At 42.3% G+C, this 19,272-nt stretch overlaps 3 protein-coding genes across 6 annotated transcripts in view; 1 reads left to right on the top strand and 2 right to left on the bottom strand.

Annotated features, from left to right (window-relative positions):
- The window catches only part of GART (phosphoribosylglycinamide formyltransferase, phosphoribosylglycinamide synthetase, phosphoribosylaminoimidazole synthetase), a 39,259-nt gene extending 37,819 nt beyond the window's left edge, over positions 1-1,440 (top strand). For all 4 annotated transcript variants that reach the window (XM_061359079.1, XM_061359076.1, XM_061359075.1 and 1 more), the window contains one exon: positions 27-1,440. In XM_061359079.1, the coding sequence (XP_061215063.1) occupies positions 27-209 (183 nt within the window). In that variant the 3' untranslated portion in view covers positions 210-1,440. The remainder of the gene's footprint in view (positions 1-26) is intronic.
- The window catches only part of IFNGR2 (interferon gamma receptor 2), a 147,483-nt gene that overhangs the window by 78,129 nt on the left and 50,082 nt on the right, over positions 1-19,272 (bottom strand). The gene's annotated exons all lie outside the window — the stretch shown is intronic.
- The window catches only part of LOC133215219 (trifunctional purine biosynthetic protein adenosine-3-like), a 28,024-nt gene continuing 12,035 nt past the window's right edge, over positions 3,284-19,272 (bottom strand). Inside the window, exons 9-22 of the mRNA XM_061359074.1 lie at positions 18,609-18,694; positions 17,940-18,108; positions 15,653-15,884; positions 15,426-15,520; positions 14,604-14,713; positions 12,448-12,646; positions 11,616-11,867; positions 11,171-11,323; positions 9,669-9,875; positions 8,551-8,691; positions 8,097-8,227; positions 6,639-6,780; positions 5,302-5,417; positions 3,284-4,258 (exon numbers count right to left, since the gene is read on the bottom strand). Coding sequence (XP_061215058.1) covers positions 3,986-4,258; positions 5,302-5,417; positions 6,639-6,780; positions 8,097-8,227; positions 8,551-8,691; positions 9,669-9,875; positions 11,171-11,323; positions 11,616-11,867; positions 12,448-12,646; positions 14,604-14,713; positions 15,426-15,520; positions 15,653-15,884; positions 17,940-18,108; positions 18,609-18,694 — 2,306 coding nt within the window. The 3' untranslated portion in view covers positions 3,284-3,985. The remainder of the gene's footprint in view (positions 4,259-5,301; positions 5,418-6,638; positions 6,781-8,096; positions 8,228-8,550; positions 8,692-9,668; positions 9,876-11,170; positions 11,324-11,615; positions 11,868-12,447; positions 12,647-14,603; positions 14,714-15,425; positions 15,521-15,652; positions 15,885-17,939; positions 18,109-18,608; positions 18,695-19,272) is intronic.

Below are 19,272 nucleotides of genomic sequence, written 5' to 3'. Positions count from 1 at the left end.
AGACTTCTTGGCTGTTGCTTTTACAGGAGGAAGTTGATGCTGGAGCAATCATTTTCCAAGAGGCAGTTCCAGTTAAGGTTGGTGACACAGTGGAGACCCTGTCCGAAAGGGTGAAGGAGGCCGAGCACCGAGCCTTCCCTGCTGCCCTGCAGCTTGTTGCCAGTGGGGCTGTGCAGGTTGGGGAAGCCGGCAAGATCTACTGGAAGTAGGAGCATCACATCCGCCAGCGTCCTCAGGTGGGGCAGGTGGATGCCTTAACTGATAGAAACAGAGGTCACAGACTAGTAGCATGGACGCTTTATTCTCTTCACGTAGTGTTTTCAACATAGAGTTTACCATGTCATGTTCTCACTCAAATGAATAGAGATTCAAAGGAAAATCTGGAGAAAGCCACAAATGGGAATATTGAGGAAGGGGGCTGTTCTCAGTAGTTTCAGTGGTGGCTCTGTTACATGCTTCTTAAGTATAATCACTTTATCTGCCAACATTTGGGCTCTCAATCAATTTCTTAACAAACAAAAAACCCACTCTCTTGGTTACAGAGAGATCTGAGCATCTCTCAGGTTGACTTGGGAACATCAGTATTACTGTCTAACAGACCGTACAGGCTATAACAGAGGACACTCTTCTCATGTGCTGTGAAGTGTTTGTGGGGAGAAGTAATGGAACTGGTACAATGTGAGAGACAGCTAAAGGCAAAAATTTTACTCATAAAAATCTCTAGCCAAAGCAAGAACTGGCCTCCCAAAACACTAAGTATTCCTGCAGCTAATAAAATTGACTTTTTCCCATATAGTTTCTATTTTAATGTTGGTAGATTTTGTCTGGCCCAGATTCTGGAAATAGCCCGTAATTTCAAGCGATGGACTTGTTATCAGGTGCTGAATAGATTTAAATGTCCAGTGACCATTTGCCCTTGAGCATCCCCATGTGAATCTACATATGAATTCACCTCAAAGATTTGTGCAGAAGCAACATAGTTGTTTGGCTTTTTTTCCTTTTAACAAGGAGAAGGAGGGTTAGGACTAGATACAGAATGTGTTCTTGGCTTGTGAGTCATGCTTCAGCAATTCTGGTGAAGTTAAGTGCCTTTATTCTTGGACCAGTATTTTCACTTGAAATACTGATGGATTTTCACTGATGGAAACAATAAGGGTTTTGAACAGCTCAATACTGGTGAAAAAGCACCTGGTTTTTTTAATATTCTAATAGTAGTTGTAGAAACATTTTAATGTATTCACTAAAGTAATCAGTTTTCCCCCATACAATCCAAAAGCATCTGACTGAAGCTGATTATGTATGGTTTAGGGCTCCCCTTTAATACAGAGAAAGCTAATTTGTATTCTGTGCACTGAAGTCCTTATGGTACTTTTGTGTTAACATAATCTCAATTTGGATTTGAAATCACATCTAATAAAGTTAAAAATTTAAACATCAAAATCTTTCAGTGGAATTCCTTTGCCAGGGGGATGAGCTGGAGGAGTTTGTGAAACAGAATTGAACTTTGTCTGAAGTACAGCACCTGTAAATCAGTTTGTGAGGTTACAACACGTGCAATCCTGTGTAAGTCAGTAACAATTCACCAAGTGTGGTGACTTTACTGTGTCCGTGGCCAGCTGGTCCGTGATGAAGAAACTTGCTGACAAGATACTCCTGTCATTGTCACTGAGGATAAAGCTCAAGCAAATACAGAGGAAAATGACATGGTCCAATTTGATTTGCTTGTAAAGGGCAAAGAGTAAAAGCTAAGTCTTCATCCCAGAGTTTTTCTTTACAAACCTGCCCTCCCAGAGAAGTGCATCCCCACAGGCAAACTGCCCACCGAGGTTTGAAATCCAGCCTGGCTCAGTGAGGATGCAGAGGTTGCAGGGAGAGTCCAGCCCTGGCAGGGGCTCAGCCCACACGAGCTCAGTGTCAGAGCTACATTGCAAAGTAAACCATCTACAAGTCAAAACAAATCGTACTTAACTCATAGGTTAGAGGAAGTTAAGACCACTAGAGGTGAAATCACTACTCTTACAGTTAATAAGTACAACAGTACTGATAAAAGCAGTTTGATCTGTGTCAGGAAGGCCAACAGAAGGCTCAGATGTTCCAAACCCAATACCCTGTTCCGTCACAGACAGCTTGAGGAGGAGTAGGGTGTTCTGCCGTCTAAAGCTGATGACAAATGAGATTTTTGCACTTACCTGTATTTCTACAAATGCATAAAAAGAAAGGTGAGTGTGAACTGGGTCTTAGATCCATTTTTTTGCTTCAATTACTACTCTGTATAAAGAATAGATAGATTAATATATAATCTCTTCTAATAAATTAGTAATATACTGCACCCAACCTCAGAGGGATGCCAGCAGCACGACGGAAGAAGGAGCTGTTTGATACCATGGTGATCGTCTGGAAACCATAACTTGTGCCTTGTTCTCTTTTTAACATTTTATTTGTGACGTTTGGAACATTCAGTCATGCATGCCATGCAATTCAAATAATACACAACAGGAAGTTTCTACACAGTTACAGCAAACCAAAAGCAAATGAAGCAATGTGCTTATCATAAAAAAAGGAGCTATATATACCAACATTTGTTAATCTTGCCTAGTTACAGATCTTCTTATTTCTCTCAGGCCATGAAAAACACATGTTCCTTTCTCCAGTCATTGCAGTGCAAAAGACAGATACAGATTCCTGTATGGCAGACCTCACAGGAGAACTGAATTTCTCCCTCCCCAACTACTGAAACACCGTTAGCTATGCTTTAGAAAAGAAAGGCCAAATTTAGACTTTTAACTGTATCTGACTCATGCTCTTGAACAGCCTGATAAAGCCAAGAGGGAAATATACAGTATGTCCCTCACTAGTACAGTATGTGTAATACCAAAATAAGAACACATTTTTTTCACTATATCTGATGGATATTAGGGATCTCTCCTATGGAAAACTAGCTCTGGATACTTCTAATTTGTTCAAGTAGCTTCTTAGCTAACATTCCTCCTCTGGTTTGTTACTTGCATGGGAGTCATTACTCTGGCAGCTATAAGATAGCTTCCATGGAAAAGGTTGACTCTGGACCAAGTCATTCAGTTGACAAAGAGATTTTCCTGCTGTTGCAAGTTAAGCTGAGCATGCCTTGTTCTGCTGATTTCAAGGATGAGGGAAGAAAAACGCCTGAAATCTGTGTTTCTAGTCCCTCCAATCAAATTTTCATCCCTCAAGATCGAAATGTTTTAATCTGGAACTCTGGGAATGTCTCTGCGCCTCTCCCTTTCAAGGAGCAGGAAAAAGTGTGCACTGTCACATCATGTTGACAATCTGTAAAGGGGGGGTTGTTTCAGTTTGGTTTGCTTTTTAAGGTTCCCTGCCTTTTGGCCTTTGGGCCTTCTGCTTGGCGGTTCACTGGACTCTGGCTCCCACCCTGGTGCTTGTTTACGTATCCTCTTCTCCTCTGCACCCTGAGGTGCTCCCACAGTGGTGGGGCTCACAAGGATGGGGTCCTTCTAAGCTCCCACCTCCTCCCACAGAACTATGCATTCATTCCCAACGCTTGTTCACCCACAAATCCACACTGTGCCAGGCTGTACCTCACTTCTGATCTGCCCAGACATGTCTGGCTCCTCTTTGTGGTTGCTTTCTGAAGCTCCTGGTGCTCTGCATCTTGGTGATGCAGCCAACAAAACTTGAATTAATTTCCCTCTAAAGCACTAGGCCATTTTTATAGCTTAAGCCCCCTCTTTGATTTGTAGCACAGCTTCTCCTTCACAGATGAAAGAACAGAACAAAGAAATCCAAAATCTGGAATGAGAGCTTGGCTTCCACTGCCGATTTTGCAAAACGAGTGTAACTAAAGCTGCAAGCTAACGGAAAGGGATCATGGCTCAGAATGGAAACCTGTGACACGGATACGCCTGCAGTCAAAAAGAAGCACATCAAGGACACAGAGGAGGAGAGAAGAGGGAAAGATGAGCAGACAGCAAGCCACTTGTTAACCTGGCTACACCACATCATTTTCTTGAGGCTCCAGAGCCATGGGAGAGGATGTGCAGTCTCTCTTCTCTTCTTGAAGACACAGACCTTGGCTCTCTTGTTTCCAGTATGTTTTACCATCAGCTCCTAACTGCACTGCTCCACTGGCCACCAGCTGCAGGGCAATAGGAAAAGCCCGACACTCAGCTTCTTTAACCCTTTCTGATAGCATCTCCTCCGTGTCATCTGCCTTCACAGATACTGGCTCCTGGTGGATCATTGCTTTCGGACTAGATTCCTCCTGAAATGGGAATAGTGGCAATCTCTTAGAAGAGGCTGGTGAACAGTCTTGGGAAGGTTATGGACAATGTGGACAGGGCAGAGAAAGTCTTGTGAGAGATCTCAGCGTGCATGTGTGCAGTTGTGTGCTGGAGGCCTAAAGTACATCTAGAGAGGCCTGCACCTCCATTAGGGGTACCCACATTACCAGGGGGTACAGCAGGAAAAGAGATACGGGCTAGAAGATTGAGAGGGCAGTTTGCTGAGTAGGAGAAACTGAAAAAAACCCAAACCATAATAAGAAGGGAGAAGACAGGACCTTAAGAAACCACAAACACAATGTAATCCCCATATCTTCCCGTTTTTACTGGTACCAATCCTAAGATTTTCACACATTCCTCTTAGCTCTTCCTGTTTCTGCCTTCAGAAATAAAAGAAGACAGCAAATTCCATGTCTTAGTCTTGTCTGGAATACAGCTGATTTTCTTTAATTTAAATTAGAGTTAATTTTCTTCCTAGTATATGGTGCAATGCTGTGATTTGGCTTCAGTCTGAGAACAATCCTGATAACACATGGATGTTTTAGTTGCTGTTAAGTAATGCTTACTCTGATCAAGGACTTTTCAGTCTCTCACGCTCTGCCAGTGAGGAGGGGCACAAAAAGGCAGGAGGAAGCAAAGACAGGACACCTGACCCAAGCTAGCCAAAGGGGTATTCCATACCACAGCATGTCATGCCCAGTGGATAAACCACGGGGAGTTACCCAGAAGGGACCAACTGCTGCTTGGGTTGAGCTGGATATCAGTCGGTGGGTGGTGAGCATCACTGGGGCTTCTTTTAGCCAGTGGGGTTTATTCCTTCCTCTCTCCTATTATTATTACATTATATTTTACTTTTATTTCAATTATTAACCCTTTCTTATCTTAACCTACAGATTTTTACCTCTTTTCTGATTCTCCTCCCCATTCCACTGGGGATGGGCTGGGGGAGTCAGCAAGCCAGCTGGGCTTAAACCATGACATTCCTTTTCATAACTTACTCAATGGTGGGCAAGAGGACACTTACCAGGACAAAATGCACGGTGCAGCCTGTGACCTTGTTTCCACTTTGCAGGGCTTGCTGATGGGCATTTCTGTCCTTTATTGGTGGGAAAAGTGATGGGGAAGCATTCAGAATTTTCCCTGGGCATTGGTATGAGAGGAGAAAAAAGAAAAAGAAAAAAAAATTAATTTGAATCGAATTTCCTTTAAAAATAAAAGTGAGATGTGATCATCAGTTCAACATAGCAGCACCGAGCTCCACTCAGGAGTTTAAATGGTCTCAACTGCAGTCATGCATTTGAGTCAGGGCATGTTCAGATTCAGGTTAAAAAGCCAAACACACACATGGTGTGATGGTCTCCCAGGCAATCTGAGAAAGCACTGCCTTGATCTGAGGAAACAGTGTTCTTCCAGGAGCACAGGTGACGGTGTGCAGGCTTTGGCAGTAGCTGGGCAAGTTTGTTTCAGTTAAGGCCAAGGACCTCATTTGCTTTTGTGTCTGTAGATGGCCAGATAGTGGTAAGTCCCTTCCCTACCAGGCGAGCAGCCCTCATGCTGCAGAAGAGGAGCTTGGAAGCAGAGGACTTCACACTGCAGCCACAAGCAGAGACACTGCACAGATGGAAGTGATTTTCATAGGAAACATCATTCCCAAAGAAGCCTGTCCAAATGCAATCTGCACAGTGAGAGAATAACTTCTGAGCAAAGCCCTGGGAGCTGACACGAGGCACCCAGGGGAAAGAGGAATGTGTGTTTTCCCCCTCCACTGGCCTGGAATGTGTCTAAAGAAAGATCTGCCCCATGGCAGAGCCGCATTCACTCAGGGGGCTGTAAGGCTGTACTTCTAGCACACAGTACAGTGATGCTATGCTGAGCAGCCCTCAGGGCAGCACAGGAGGGAGATGAACTGAGAAATCAGTCTCTTTCCCATTTTTTTTCTGAGTGACAACTGCAGGGAGTAAGTTCAGCACAACTCCCCAGCACTGCTCCTTGATGAATAACATCGTTATGCTACCTGTCCCCTCCTGCAGACAGAACCAAACTCCTGCCTGTCCTCAGGCAATCCTCCTTCCCAGAAGGAAGGCAGGCAGACAGACCATATCTGTGACCCTGACTTTGCCCCTTTGTTCCTCATTATACCAGCACGAGGCAGTTCTCTGCCAATGCGCATTAAGAATCCCAGCACAGTCCCAGTGGCTGGAAAAAATGAAAGTGTAGGGCAGCCCCACTGATTAACATGCAAACCTAGTGTCAGCAAGGCCATGAGAGATTTAACCAAAGGACAAAGAAATGTGACTGTGTCATTGTGATGAGAGCAAGCATCCCTATTTTCATTTCTGTTTTACATTTCTGATTTCTTACCTTTCCATTTTCTGAGAAAAGGACTGGACAAAATTCTCATAAATCCTGAAAGACACACTAGTTCAACAGCAAATTCTTCAAGAACTCGGTCGATTGTGCTGTCAAATTCAGAGCGACTTCCATATAACTTATGATCAATCACCTAAAACATCAAAACACATGCTAAGGCAATAAACCTCCTGTGAATGAGAGCAGCTACTTGGGCAACAAAGGGAAAGCAAACTGCATTTATTCCAGGGCACTTGAGGATTTAAAACATTACAAGTGGGTACATTATTCAGGACATTGGTGATTTTTCACATTCATATAAACATTCCTGGGAACACGCCAGTGCCAGTGGCTGTATCACACAGGGTGCTTTCTAGGACATGTACAAAAACGGCACAAAGAGAAGCCAACTGTGAAGAGAAACGTGGGTAATGTGGTATAGAGGGAAATAAGGCAGAACACATTGGTAGATACTGACCTCTGATTCCAGAATGTCTAGCCAAAGGCTAAAGTAAAACCAGCAATGACTCACTGGTATCACCATCACCAGTTAGTCTGAAGTGGCTCAATGAAAAGCACAAGCTCATCTAAAAGACAACACACGGGCCAGACATTCTGAGGAAGGGGAGCAGAAGTCAGGAACTTTTCTTATGTCTACTGCACCTCTCAGCCTCAGCTCCCAAGGTAACTGTTGATTCCTGATTCTGTCCATGAGGACATTCAAATAAGGGGCTAACAATCTGGTATGTATTTGCCTATGAAAATGTGAATGGACTTTGACACATCTCCTTTTGTTTCCTAAAGATGAGTCTTTATATTGCTAGAAAGAAGTTATCACGAATCCAACTCAGCTGTTGAGGAAGCTTGCTGAAAACTTTCTTAATGCATGGGGAGCCTCTATTTCCACCTGTGCATCGCGGTACAGACATGGTAACTGTTCAAATTGATATAACGTTAGAAGGAAGAGTCCTGGTGGGTGGCATTCAAAACCCCAAGTTGGTGAATGTTTTCGAAAGCCATGTTCTATGCTTGGACAAACACAGTGACATGATGGTAATGTCTTTCTAGACATTTCTAGACAGGAGAAAAGGCTACTGTGGTGCCACTGAAAGTGACTGAGCACAACACGAGACAAAGGTCTCTCTAAGAAGGGATTAGCCAAGCAGACAACACACTTAAGTGTTTTGCAGAGCCTAAAGTCTTACTGATCTAAGTTAAAAGCTTGAACCTGCATAGGCTACGGTCTCAGACCCAAATCATCACAGCACTTGCAGTTTGAAGTCCCTTCCTAACTCTGGAGTGTAGCACTCATTGAAGAGACGGGAAAGACTCACAGCCTCCAATGAACAGCTTTCAGCTCTCCCTCTGCTGGTAGATTTGACAACTTTCTGCTACATCCACTCACCCTCAGTAGTTTTAAACCGAAGTGAAACATGGAACATAAGAAGGAAATGAAAAGGGTGTCTTTACCCTGGTGGGAATTCCAGCCCGGGCTGCATTTCGTAGTTCTTCAACACCAGACTTGTTGGAGATGACAAGGACAACCTGAGCACAACTGCCTGGCTCTTTCGCGTAACTGATGAGTGCAGCAAGGTTTGTGCCTCAAATGGAGAAAGCAAACATTCATGAAATAGATGAACACCTGTGTCACTGACAATTGGCTCTCAGTCCTGTTTATCTAACAAAAATCTTGCTTCCAATAACTGCACAAATAGCAGAGGACTAAGGAATTTGGGCATTAATAAAGCTCACTTGTTAAGCAGTACAATATAACTTACTGACTTCTAGTCAAAATACAACCTTGGGTTTAGAAGGCTCCATAGACTCTACTGAAAACAGGCAAGGTGGATACACTTGTATCAGGGCTGATTCAGCCACTCCTTTGAAAGGACATTTATCTCTGTGATGATAAATGTAAGCTCACCTGTTCCAGAGATGAGAACAGCTACTTTAACTTTGTTCTTTCTGGGTTGGTGTTGACTCTCAACAACAGCGTTATTCAGCAGATGATGGGGGCTGCTCAGCTGCAGAGCTTCTAGAAGATGCTCGACTTTGATGTGAGAACCTTCTCCAAATATGAGGAAAATGTTAAAATACCTTGGATTTTTTTTCTCCATCTAAATTTATTTTGTGCAGTTTATCAATCATACAAATTTCAAATAAAAGAAAACATATCAGCAGTGAATTTATGTTAGCACTAACTTGACTACAAAAACATATACTACTTGAACAAACCAACTCACACTAGTTGTGCTGATCTCTTTTGTGTTACCCACAGAACCGTTTACAAAGGCCTAGGTAAGGCATGGTCTTCAAGGATTATCCCTATTTTTTATACCTGTCTTCCTCTTTCTCTTGTGTTGTTACTCTAAAAATGATGTTGCATTTTGGCTGCCCAAACTGCTCCCCCAACAAAGCTGTTTGGTTTCCAGAGGGATTTTGGCTCATGTCTTGCTGCATGTCAATCACTGGACACACCAGAATGAAGACTTACAATCACATACAACTATACACAGCTGTGGCCTACCCTCAATCTTTACACAGGACCAGTGTGAGTAAGGAAGGGGTTGCAAAGGAGGTGGGGTTGATCACCATGATTGTGGTAAAATATAATCACCTAATGTTTGAGTCCTTACCATCATTAGAAGGAATTACTCAAGTCTCAAGCAGGTACCTAGGTAAGACATCATTCAAGTACTGTGACTCTGAAAACAAGCCAGTCACTTCTCAGTATATTTAATAATGAAATCTAGAGGTGAATGTCAGCTTAGTGAAACCACAGAAAAATGATGTAAACTACACAAACTTTGCAATAGGGAGTGCCTACAGAACCGGTGACAACTGGTGCCTCCCAGGAGATGTTCAGCATTTTACAGATTTACACTCTGAAACAACTTACCCTGTATCCACTTGAAAAATAAGCAGCACAGCCTTAAGTGGACACTTCTCTGAAGTGAGACCAGGTGAACCTGGTACACTTTGAATCAAAGCATGCTCTGTTTATTTTTTGTGTCTTCCTTTCCCATTAGGACACCTGCTAACCTGTATCACAAGGGGCAACAACTTTCCCAATCAGCCAAGCTTCCTCATGTCTCTGTATGTCCTTGAGAACATGCTGAGCCAGGTCCTTCTGCACAACCAGCACTGCAGCGATCCCACAGTTAAACGTCTGAGCCATCTCCTCCACAGAGAGGTTTCCCTCTCTGTAAAGCCAGCAAAAGATTTCTGGAATCTTCCAGCTGAAAGCATCTGAAAATTATTGAAATGTGTATATGGTCAGCACAAATGTTTGCTGCATCTCTTTTATTATGTATAGTGATGGTGGTGTATTGCAGGAACTGACAGATACTAATTCTTGCCATTCTAAGAACACTGTTCAAGGAGGACACTGACCCAACTTCTAGTCAGCCTCATAGGTGCTGCTTACCTAGAGGTTCCTAGCCATAATTCGTGTGAGGCAAGTCTTTTCTAGGCTTTCTAATGAGAACATGAGTGAAATGATGGCAAATCCCTCATCAACCAGAATAAAAAAGCTACAGATGACTTACATCTCTTCCATAAGAGATAAAGGAGCCATGGGACAAATCCTCTTCTGGCTTTTTTAGACTACTTAAGCAGATCCTGGTTTTCTGTTTCAAAGAATCTAAATTAGTATTAGAGTCTATATTTAGTTGTATTGATGGGCAGATTGGAAAAGGGCTGAGTGTTCTACCCATGGATGGGAAGCATGGATAGGCTTTGACAGTGATACTATTCACATGGGCATGGCCTTAGGCTGTCTGTTGAAAGTCTGATGGTGCAGACTTCACATCATGACTTCGCTTTAGGAAACTAACAATCCCTTGGGCTTGTTATCTTCTCTGTGGTTCCAGGCACTGGGGCAAGCAAGCTAGGCACCACCTTGACAGCTGGATTTATTTCTTCCCTTTCTAATTTCATTTCTGAGAAATACAGACAGACATACAGGCTCATTCCTTCCCCCTTACCCTCTCCACAATATTTCTGCACTTGCATGAATATGGTTTGCTTTAATATTTTGAACTTCTTAATATTTTGCCCAATTTTGCCTTCAACAGAAGAAAATCTAGTTTACTTACACGTCAAATGCTAATCTGTTGTGGGGAAGCTACCACCTGCCATAAAACTGCATTAAATCTGTATGTGTTTGTGTGTGTGTGTGTAGTGAGTCATGCAAATTAATTCTCTCAACCAGCTTCACTGTATGGTCAAAGTGTTTAGTATGGAGAGATGTCTTGCAGAACAATCGATCTTCTCAAACACCTGCTGCCCTAGAGATGAGCTGCCTTCAAACTCTCCTTAAATTTCCTGTCTCCAGCAAGAGACTGGTGCTCATCAAGTGCTGATGCTTACTTGCAATAGGAATGCTTTTGGTAGGTTCTTTGGAAAAGCTCTGACTTTGGGTCATTCAGTCTCCAACTACATACCACATACATTTCTGAGTATCTCTCTAACTGAAGCTGAAAAGTCAAGTCCATGCTGTATCTAAATCTTGTCAAACAGAAACAGTCATCTTTGATACTTACCTAGGACAGCACTGACATGTTCTGGCAGAATTCTGGAGATGCCTTCCAGCAACCCCTCCTCAGCAATGAAGGCAAAAGCCTTCACGTGCCCTGAGCGAAGGACAGGCAGCAAAGATGGACTGTACATTTTTGCTGGGGTCAGCAGTACATCTCCTGCAAACAAAAGTGTCAATCCAATTAATTTGTTTAAAAGGTCATTAGGTATTTAATGGGAATGCTTCTCTGAGCAGGTTCTCTTCTGCTTTTTGTGGCAGACAACACTGGGAAGTAGCAAAAAGTGCTGGCTTGCTTTTCCAAAACTGTAGACACAAGCCCACATACCTACCCCAAAACTGAACAAACACTAACCCATCCTGAAGTAAACAACCCTTGGCAGCACCTAGCTGTGGAAATGTCTGAACACAATTCAAATGCAGGTTTGCTTTTGAGATGAAAGGTACTGTACCTAGAGTCTTGTCACCACAGCTGCCAGGTGCTGGTGAGGAGTAGTGTAAGGAGGACATTAAGAGAATCTTCCTTATGATGCTAAAGCCACAGCCATGAATCCCAGAAGAGGCCAGTCCAATAAGCACATCCTCCTCCTCAGCTCTCTGCAGCCCCAGAAGCATCTGCCCTCGCTCCACTGCACCAACCACAAAGCCAGCCAGGTCATACTCTCCAGAAGAGTATATGCCAGTCACCTCAGTCATCTCCCTGCCTAAGTGGGGACAGAAAGCAGACAGCACTACCTGTAAGTATGTTTTATTGCTAATTTTAAATCTAGAGAATCTCCTAAAATAAGGAATGTATCCAGGACAGCTACAGAAACACAGCCTAAGAAATACATTCAGATGTATTTTAAAAATCCTTCTTAGTTTCCTACTTCACCTCAAGACTTCAATAAAACAGAGCTTCATGAAGTTATTAAAAGAAGAAACTTTTTAATTATTATTTTATGCTACTCATCTGGCACCTCCCTGCTATGACTGAATATCAGAAAGGGAATGAAAACATATTAACACTTGAAGAATGTAAGGCATCCAGCTTTGTTCTCCTTTGAACAAGGGTAAAGGAGCAAGAATTAGAATCCAAATGCATGAACAGTAAAAATCATCCCTCTGTGCTGACCCATTATACAAATAAGGAAGCGTTTAAGCCCAAATGCTTGACTGTTTTTCCCACCAAAAAGAAAGCAGCAGTTGTAATGCCACCTACTGCCCCTGCCTACAAAGTCTATTTCATTAGTAACCATTTCAACATCAGAATATTCAAATCTCAAAGGAGAGAAGCATTCATACCCAGGAAAGCACATCCTGCATTTCTGCAGCCTTCAGCTATTCCTTCTTTGATTGTTTCAGTCACTTCAGCATCAAGTTTGCCACAGGCAAAATAACTGAGGAAGAAGAGAGGCTCTGCTCCTTGAGCCAGGATGTCATTGACACACACCGCAAGCAGGTCCTGACCTATGGTGTCATGTCTTTTACACACTTGTGCAATCTGCAAAACATTGTGGGACCCAGAAGTGGTGACAAGAAATATGCAAAACTCTAATATTGATCAGCCAAATAAGCAGAAACCACCTTTTTCCTGAAAAGAATCACTACAGAACATACATGCAGAAAATAACATGGTGCATCATCTAGTTTAAATCAAGAGAAAACATCTCACTTTCTTGCAGAGGAAAGATAAAGCTACCTTTGGTTTTTTTGAAACATTAATTCAAATTCTAGCTCCAGCTACCCAGAAATAGGCAGATTGGCTTGTTTGTTCATTTGCTTTTTGAAATATTTATGTTAAATCTAGAATAAAAGGTGTCTAAACACAAATTCCCAGGATATTCAACCTACAGAACATCCTAGCAATTTCAAAACATAAGATCACTGTGTGTTCTGCTTTACTTTTGTCTACTAATTTCACTGGGTTACACAGCAAAACTGAAACAATTTGTTAAGTAGTTTTCTTAGTAGTCCACAGGGAATGAGACTTCACTCCCACAATCCCCAAGGAATTTCTTCATGCCAGCCAACTGATGTCACAGACAAAAACACGGGCATGGTCTCTAGGTCCCTTTGAAAGACAGGTCCTTTACACAGCAGTAATATTTCCCTCAGGAAGGCTGCTATTTGGTTTTCAAAAAGTTATCAAGGTGTTTGCATCCTACAGGTAATGAAATCTCATTCAGACATCATGGCTTCTATAAAGTGAGAACATTTACACTACTTTATTACAAGCAGAAGTTTCTACATGAGAGCAGTTCTGCTTGTAGATGCACAGCACCAGCTCACACTGTGCAACCTCTTTCAGTTACCATTTCAGGGTCTGAAACAGGACAAAGATTGCATATGCATGAATAAATTTTAAAGGTAATTACCTTTTACTGACAAAGCTCTATCAATGTAGTTACACCTGTGCAGAAAAGCTCACTACAGAAAGATGGGCAAGGGAAAAATGTAGATACACACTACCGCTGACTTCAGAATGGTAACAGATCAACACCAAAACAGCCTGAGTTTGAACTACAAGTCTGATTTCTTTCTCCATCTAGTGGATGTAGAACTGCTATGGAAACCAGTCATCCCATCGCCTTTGCTGCATTATGGCATCTTCCTCCCACTGATCTAGTAACAACTTGTATAGGCATCAGCCAACTTTTTTTGGCCAAGGAAGAGTCTTGGGAACAGTCTGTAAGCGCAGTTGGGAATGTCTCTCTGCCAAGCAGTCGGAACAAAGACGCGCACGAGCCAGCACCAATAAGTTTTTCACACTCAAGAGGTGTCCAAGGATGTAAGACTGCAAAGGACCTTCTGGATTATTATGTTCAGTCCTCTGCTGTTGTGAGAAGCCACACCATATCATCCCATTGCTAAAGGTATAAACAACAAATTGAAACATGACAAGTTGCTGTGCTTGACCAGTGAAAGGCAGCCTCAGACCACCACTTCTCTGATGAAATCCTTATTCTGATTCAACATATAAGTATATTCCTGACTCAGCTTATCCTATGTGTTCTTGTGTAATTAGCATTCTTTACCTATTGACTTCTCCTTTAATGTTTATCTCCATTCTTCTTTTTCCCAGTGCCTTGACAAAGGTAATTGTGCCACTTCTCCATATACAGTTTATTAAGCTGACAGTTATCATCTTAACACTCCCTTGTACTGCTCTGAACTGACCTTTCTTGAAGCCAATGGATCCTCTATCTTATTGCAGGAATTCTTTTTCTTAGTTCCTCAAGTGCACAGCTAACTTTTTTGTGTTATTATCATTTCATCACAAAATACCCAGAGCCTCATATTCTCAGTAAGATACGCACAGGCCTTGCTCAAATGCTCATCTACAAAGCTCAAATGACCATTGTGGAGGACTCGAGATATAGTTATAATGCTCGGAAAGTTCAGACAGTGCAACTGGCTGTGTCATTTAAAACAGTCTTGGGAGATAACTTGCAAGCTACCTGCAGTTTAGGTCCAAGGCCTTTAGCTCGAGATACCAAGATAGGATCCTCATAACCAGATGCTTTCAAGTCAAAGAAACCAGCAAAGCCTCCTACTTCTGAATGACAGCCTGCCAAATACAAACACGTCAAGGATCATTTTAAGGGAAATAAAAAGACCCAAAACACTCCACAAGACAAAGTACTGCAAATTATGGTTTCTTGGAGAAAACAGCCCTGTGTCCACTGACAGAAACATGCACAGCTTTATGAAGCATGGACTCCAAAGTCACATATTTCATGGTGCTGTAAACAGATCTTTATTATTCTGTATTTCTGACCTATGGATTGTGTCCAGCAAAAGTTAAACATTTTACCAAACAGTTAACAGCTCACCTTTTATGTAGTTACTTTTTTCTAAGGGGAAAAAATCAATATGAATTGCTCCTCAGTAGATCACTGCTAAGAGGAAAGGACATAGTCTGAAGAGCAAACGTGTTCAGTGATTGTTAGCCACACCCTAATAACTGTTCAGATGTTGTAGTCATCTATGCAGCCAGCCCGATCACTTCTGTCCCGTGACAGATTCCATTCCGTTAATCTAGGAGTTATTCTGTTCCCTAGATTAACCTTGATAATGTGCAGTTATCTCCATGGTAGGCCAATTATTTTTTAATCACGCCAAAGAGGAGTGATGAGAAAGAAGTGTGAGTTTTCTTGGTGATCCCAGCCCAACTTGTTAAGCACAAGTTTCAATACCAAGAATGCATTGCTCACCTGGGGAAAAAAGGTTCTGCTCCATTCAATGTACCAAGGAAATTCAAAGATTCTTCCCAGTCTTACCTGATCTGATACCACTTACAATTGATGTTTCCAGCTGATGAAACAAAACTTCACTGGTTACAGCTTCCATATGTCTCTCCTTGTATATTAGACCCCTGAAGAGAGTAAAGGACATGCTAGGAGCAGTAGTGATATTTTCTGCATAGATCATTATTGAGCACACAAATGGGAACAGATACAAAACTGTGGACTAGCATCTATTTCTGCTAGTGCTTTTGCTTACATACAGAGACTGCTTGAGAAGCTGTATACCCCGATGGCCAATGTCCTTCCTGTAAGTGGCACCCTTGAAACGTATGGCTGCTACACCCCTGTTGGCTTCTCCCAGTGCTTTCATCAGGTCCTCCTTAACAGCAGTAATGGAGAGGACTCTGCCACCACTTGTCACCACTCTGCCATCCTTCAGCGTTGTGCCAGCATGGAAGACGTGCAGCCCTAATTCTTTGGCTTGCAGCAGCCCTACAAAAGTAAAAGGAATTCTCTGAGTACTTTTAAATCACATACCATGTTGGCAAAGCAGCGAAGATTGAAGTCCTTTCTTCAGACAAGGAAGAACAACAATGAAGCTTCCCACCTTAACTTCCCTCTGGGAAACAGCATTACCAATGAAAAGTATTCCACTCGGCCCTAAGACTCCCTTCTGGGACATCCAGTAAGGACACGGATCATACAGAAACAGAAATAAGAGATCCAGAAGCCACAATATAACTACCCTGTGCCAGAGCAAAGCTGTGCTGTATATTGTAATTGTGAGTAATTTGTGTAGAGCTTTCCTGCATAAAATCACAGTTTACTGCCTGGGTTCCTCCCTCTCCGTGACATTAACCCATTAATGCTAATGTTACCTCAGCACTCCCCTAGCTGTTCTGCAGTGTCCACTCCACACAATTCCACCCTTGAAATTGCCCTACAGACACTTGCAGGTGGTTGTCCAATAGCTAAAACAGTTGATGTGTGTTCTTTTCATTTCTCTCCATGTATTTCCCTGTTAGAGGAAAGCAAAATTGTTCTGGGGGCTTTCAGTTTCCTATTTTTGAGGAGAGAATAAACAAAAAGGAGGAGCTGCTGCCATCATCTGGAAAAAGCAAAACAAAGCAGTTTCCCTCTTACTATCAGCCATATAGATTTTATAAATGAGTAAAAAGGACCTTTATACTTGCTGAAAGTACAGCGTGTTACATTGCCACAGCACAGCCCTGACAAGGTCAAAGCTGAGCCCCAGCTGCCTTGCAGCAATAGAAACCTAACTCCTTCCCATCGTGCTTTAAGGAATACTCCAGAATAAAATGTTCAGTAAGACATTAAAATGTGGCAATCAACATGAAATATAGGAAAAAAACTAATAAACCCCACACAACTCCAGAGGCTGGAGTATAATAATAAACAAATGGACTGAATTTCATTGTTTCAGCTGGGGGTTTTTGTGATTAATAAGCAGGGGGGTCATACCATCTCATTCCTAAATATACGAATATCAGCTTGGAAACTTTTTAAGTTCCTGAGTGTGACTAATAAGAGATAGCTTGATACCAGAAGGATTCATTCAGTTATGTGGTATGGACTTTCACAGCTACAGAAATGCAGAGTTCCCCACAATACCACTGACAAAAAATAAATACAAGGGAATTAGAAGAGGAAAGTGGATGAGGAGAATGTGACAACAGAAATCTCAACAAGGGCAAAAGCAACATATCATGACCTTCTCCCTGGCTGATGTAGGGTAACTGGAATTATGATGAAAACAAGGTGGCCCCAGATCAGTTGTCTGGATTGCTTTACACAGGGCACAGTGTTGGACTGGCAAGGCAGCAGCTGAGGGAAAGGAAAGAGTTCTGCAACAGTTCCATCTGTTTTTAAACATTTAAAAAAATCTTAATGAGATATTAAGCAACAATAATTTTAACACATAAAATGAATATGGATCTAGAGCCCATGTGCCACCTTTCCAAACCCTTCAGCCCTGCGAAGAGGTTCTTACTATTATTACACAGCAATGACCCTGGCTGGCTGGCACAAGGGAAGGAACCAAGCTGATGGTGGAGGAATACACGGCTCCTGTTTTAAAGACCACAGGTCCTCCAGGCTCACCCTTATCACTCATCAGGCATTAGCTAACATAACGCGACCTGCTGGCAAGAGAGCGAAGATAGGAAAAAGCAGTCGTGTGCTGACAACATTGCAGCCCACGTTTCTAGCACAGTTTGTGGAAGTCCTCCATGTGGACACACCAGAGTTGCTCCAGGAGGACACAGCTCCCCATCAATTTCTTATCTCAGTAACCAGCTACAGAGAGAGCTTTATGGAATAATGTACCTTTAAACATTTAGACACTGAGCTATGGACAGGCATACACTCCAGTTACAATATCTTGCTGAACAGCTATCTGTTCCACAAGGACAAGGGGTGATGCTTCAATGCAGACTCTAATAAGGTGTCACGGGTGGGATGGAGGAAAGCTGTACAGGGAGCTTCTGGGAGAAGAATGCTAACCTACTGAGGTACTACTGCTGTTACCTGTCACCTCCATGCCTTTGTCATAGTCTCCTGGATATCCAGGACTTGCCATGACCACACACACAGCTGTACTATTTTCTGACCAGGCTGGCATGAAGCTGCAGAGTTTGCCATCAATTGTTGCTTGAATCACTTCATAAAAATCATTTTTAAGCAGTGGAAGAATTACCTGCAAAAAAGTTTCATTGTGATAGAAGTTAATTTTTATTTTGCTGACTTCCTGAAATTCAACTTAGGAAAAATTCAATTAATAAAGTAAACTTTGTACCTATCAAACTGAAAATCCCTATACCAGGAGATTTGGAACCTACAGGTGAGCATTAATTTGCAGCACTTTTCTGCTACAGTCATAAATTTATAAACATGAGATGTGAGATTATGTAGATGGAACATGAATTTAGGCTCCTCCCATTCTGCTTCTATCCAGAAAAATAAAACCCAAGAAGGAGCTCATTAAGTTACAGTCTTTAACTAATAATTCACAGAAGCTGACTAACCACGATTTTAAGTCCCATCATACATTGTCTAAGACATTCACATTCAGATCTCCATTTTTGGGGGGAAGGAAGATACCGGTTCAGACGTGGCACACATTTCCCTAGAGGTGATCAAGAACACTCAGAGATAAAAGAACAAAGCACATTTAAGTTGCTAGTATCTTTTGCTCACCTGGCACTGAGGGTCACCAAACTGACATTTAAAGTTCAAAATTTTCAGACCATCTTTGGTAAGCATTAAACCTGTTTGCAGCACACCTAAACAGAAAGAACACAGCCAAGCAAATTAATTTGAACACTTACTTTTCAAGAGCTCCTTTAAACTACACATAAAAGGTTATGGTTCTTCAGAGAGATGGTGGACACACCACCCCTGAAGACATTCAAGGCCAGGCTGGATGTGGTTCTGGGCAACCGGATCTAGCCGAAGATGTCCCTGATCATTGCAGGGGGGGTTGGAACTAGATGTCCTTTGAAGGTCCCTTCCAAATGGAACTATGCTATGATTCTATGAAATGCAACACTGTATCTTGGAATGTGGGATGCATTCCTGCAAATCATAAGGCATCAGGTGCAAGGATTCTGCAAGCACTTATACGCAAGTCATAAAAATTCCAGGATAACCAAAAAAAAGGGAAGCAGCAACCTGAGGAACATTCCATTGCATTTTAGACTGAATACAGCAGAAAGCAATGTCTCTGCATCAGAAAGTCAAGTTCTGCCTTTTGTTACAGCTCTCTAAATGCAGGCGTTCAGAGATCAGAAGCAACTGACAGGATGAAAAAAAACAAGTTCTCATAAAACCCCATTCATTACACAGGCCTTGTGATTTTCTT

The sequence above is a fragment of the Neopsephotus bourkii genome, unplaced genomic scaffold, assembly GCF_033783945.1.
Source record: "Neopsephotus bourkii isolate Nb327-2 ecotype Australia unplaced genomic scaffold, CSIRO-AGI_Nbou_v1 NB_962, whole genome shotgun sequence".
NCBI classification, from domain to species: Eukaryota; Metazoa; Chordata; class Aves; order Psittaciformes; family Psittacidae; genus Neopsephotus; species Neopsephotus bourkii.
Note: the sequence above shows the minus strand (reverse complement) of the source record. Positions and strands in the feature narration are given on the sequence as shown.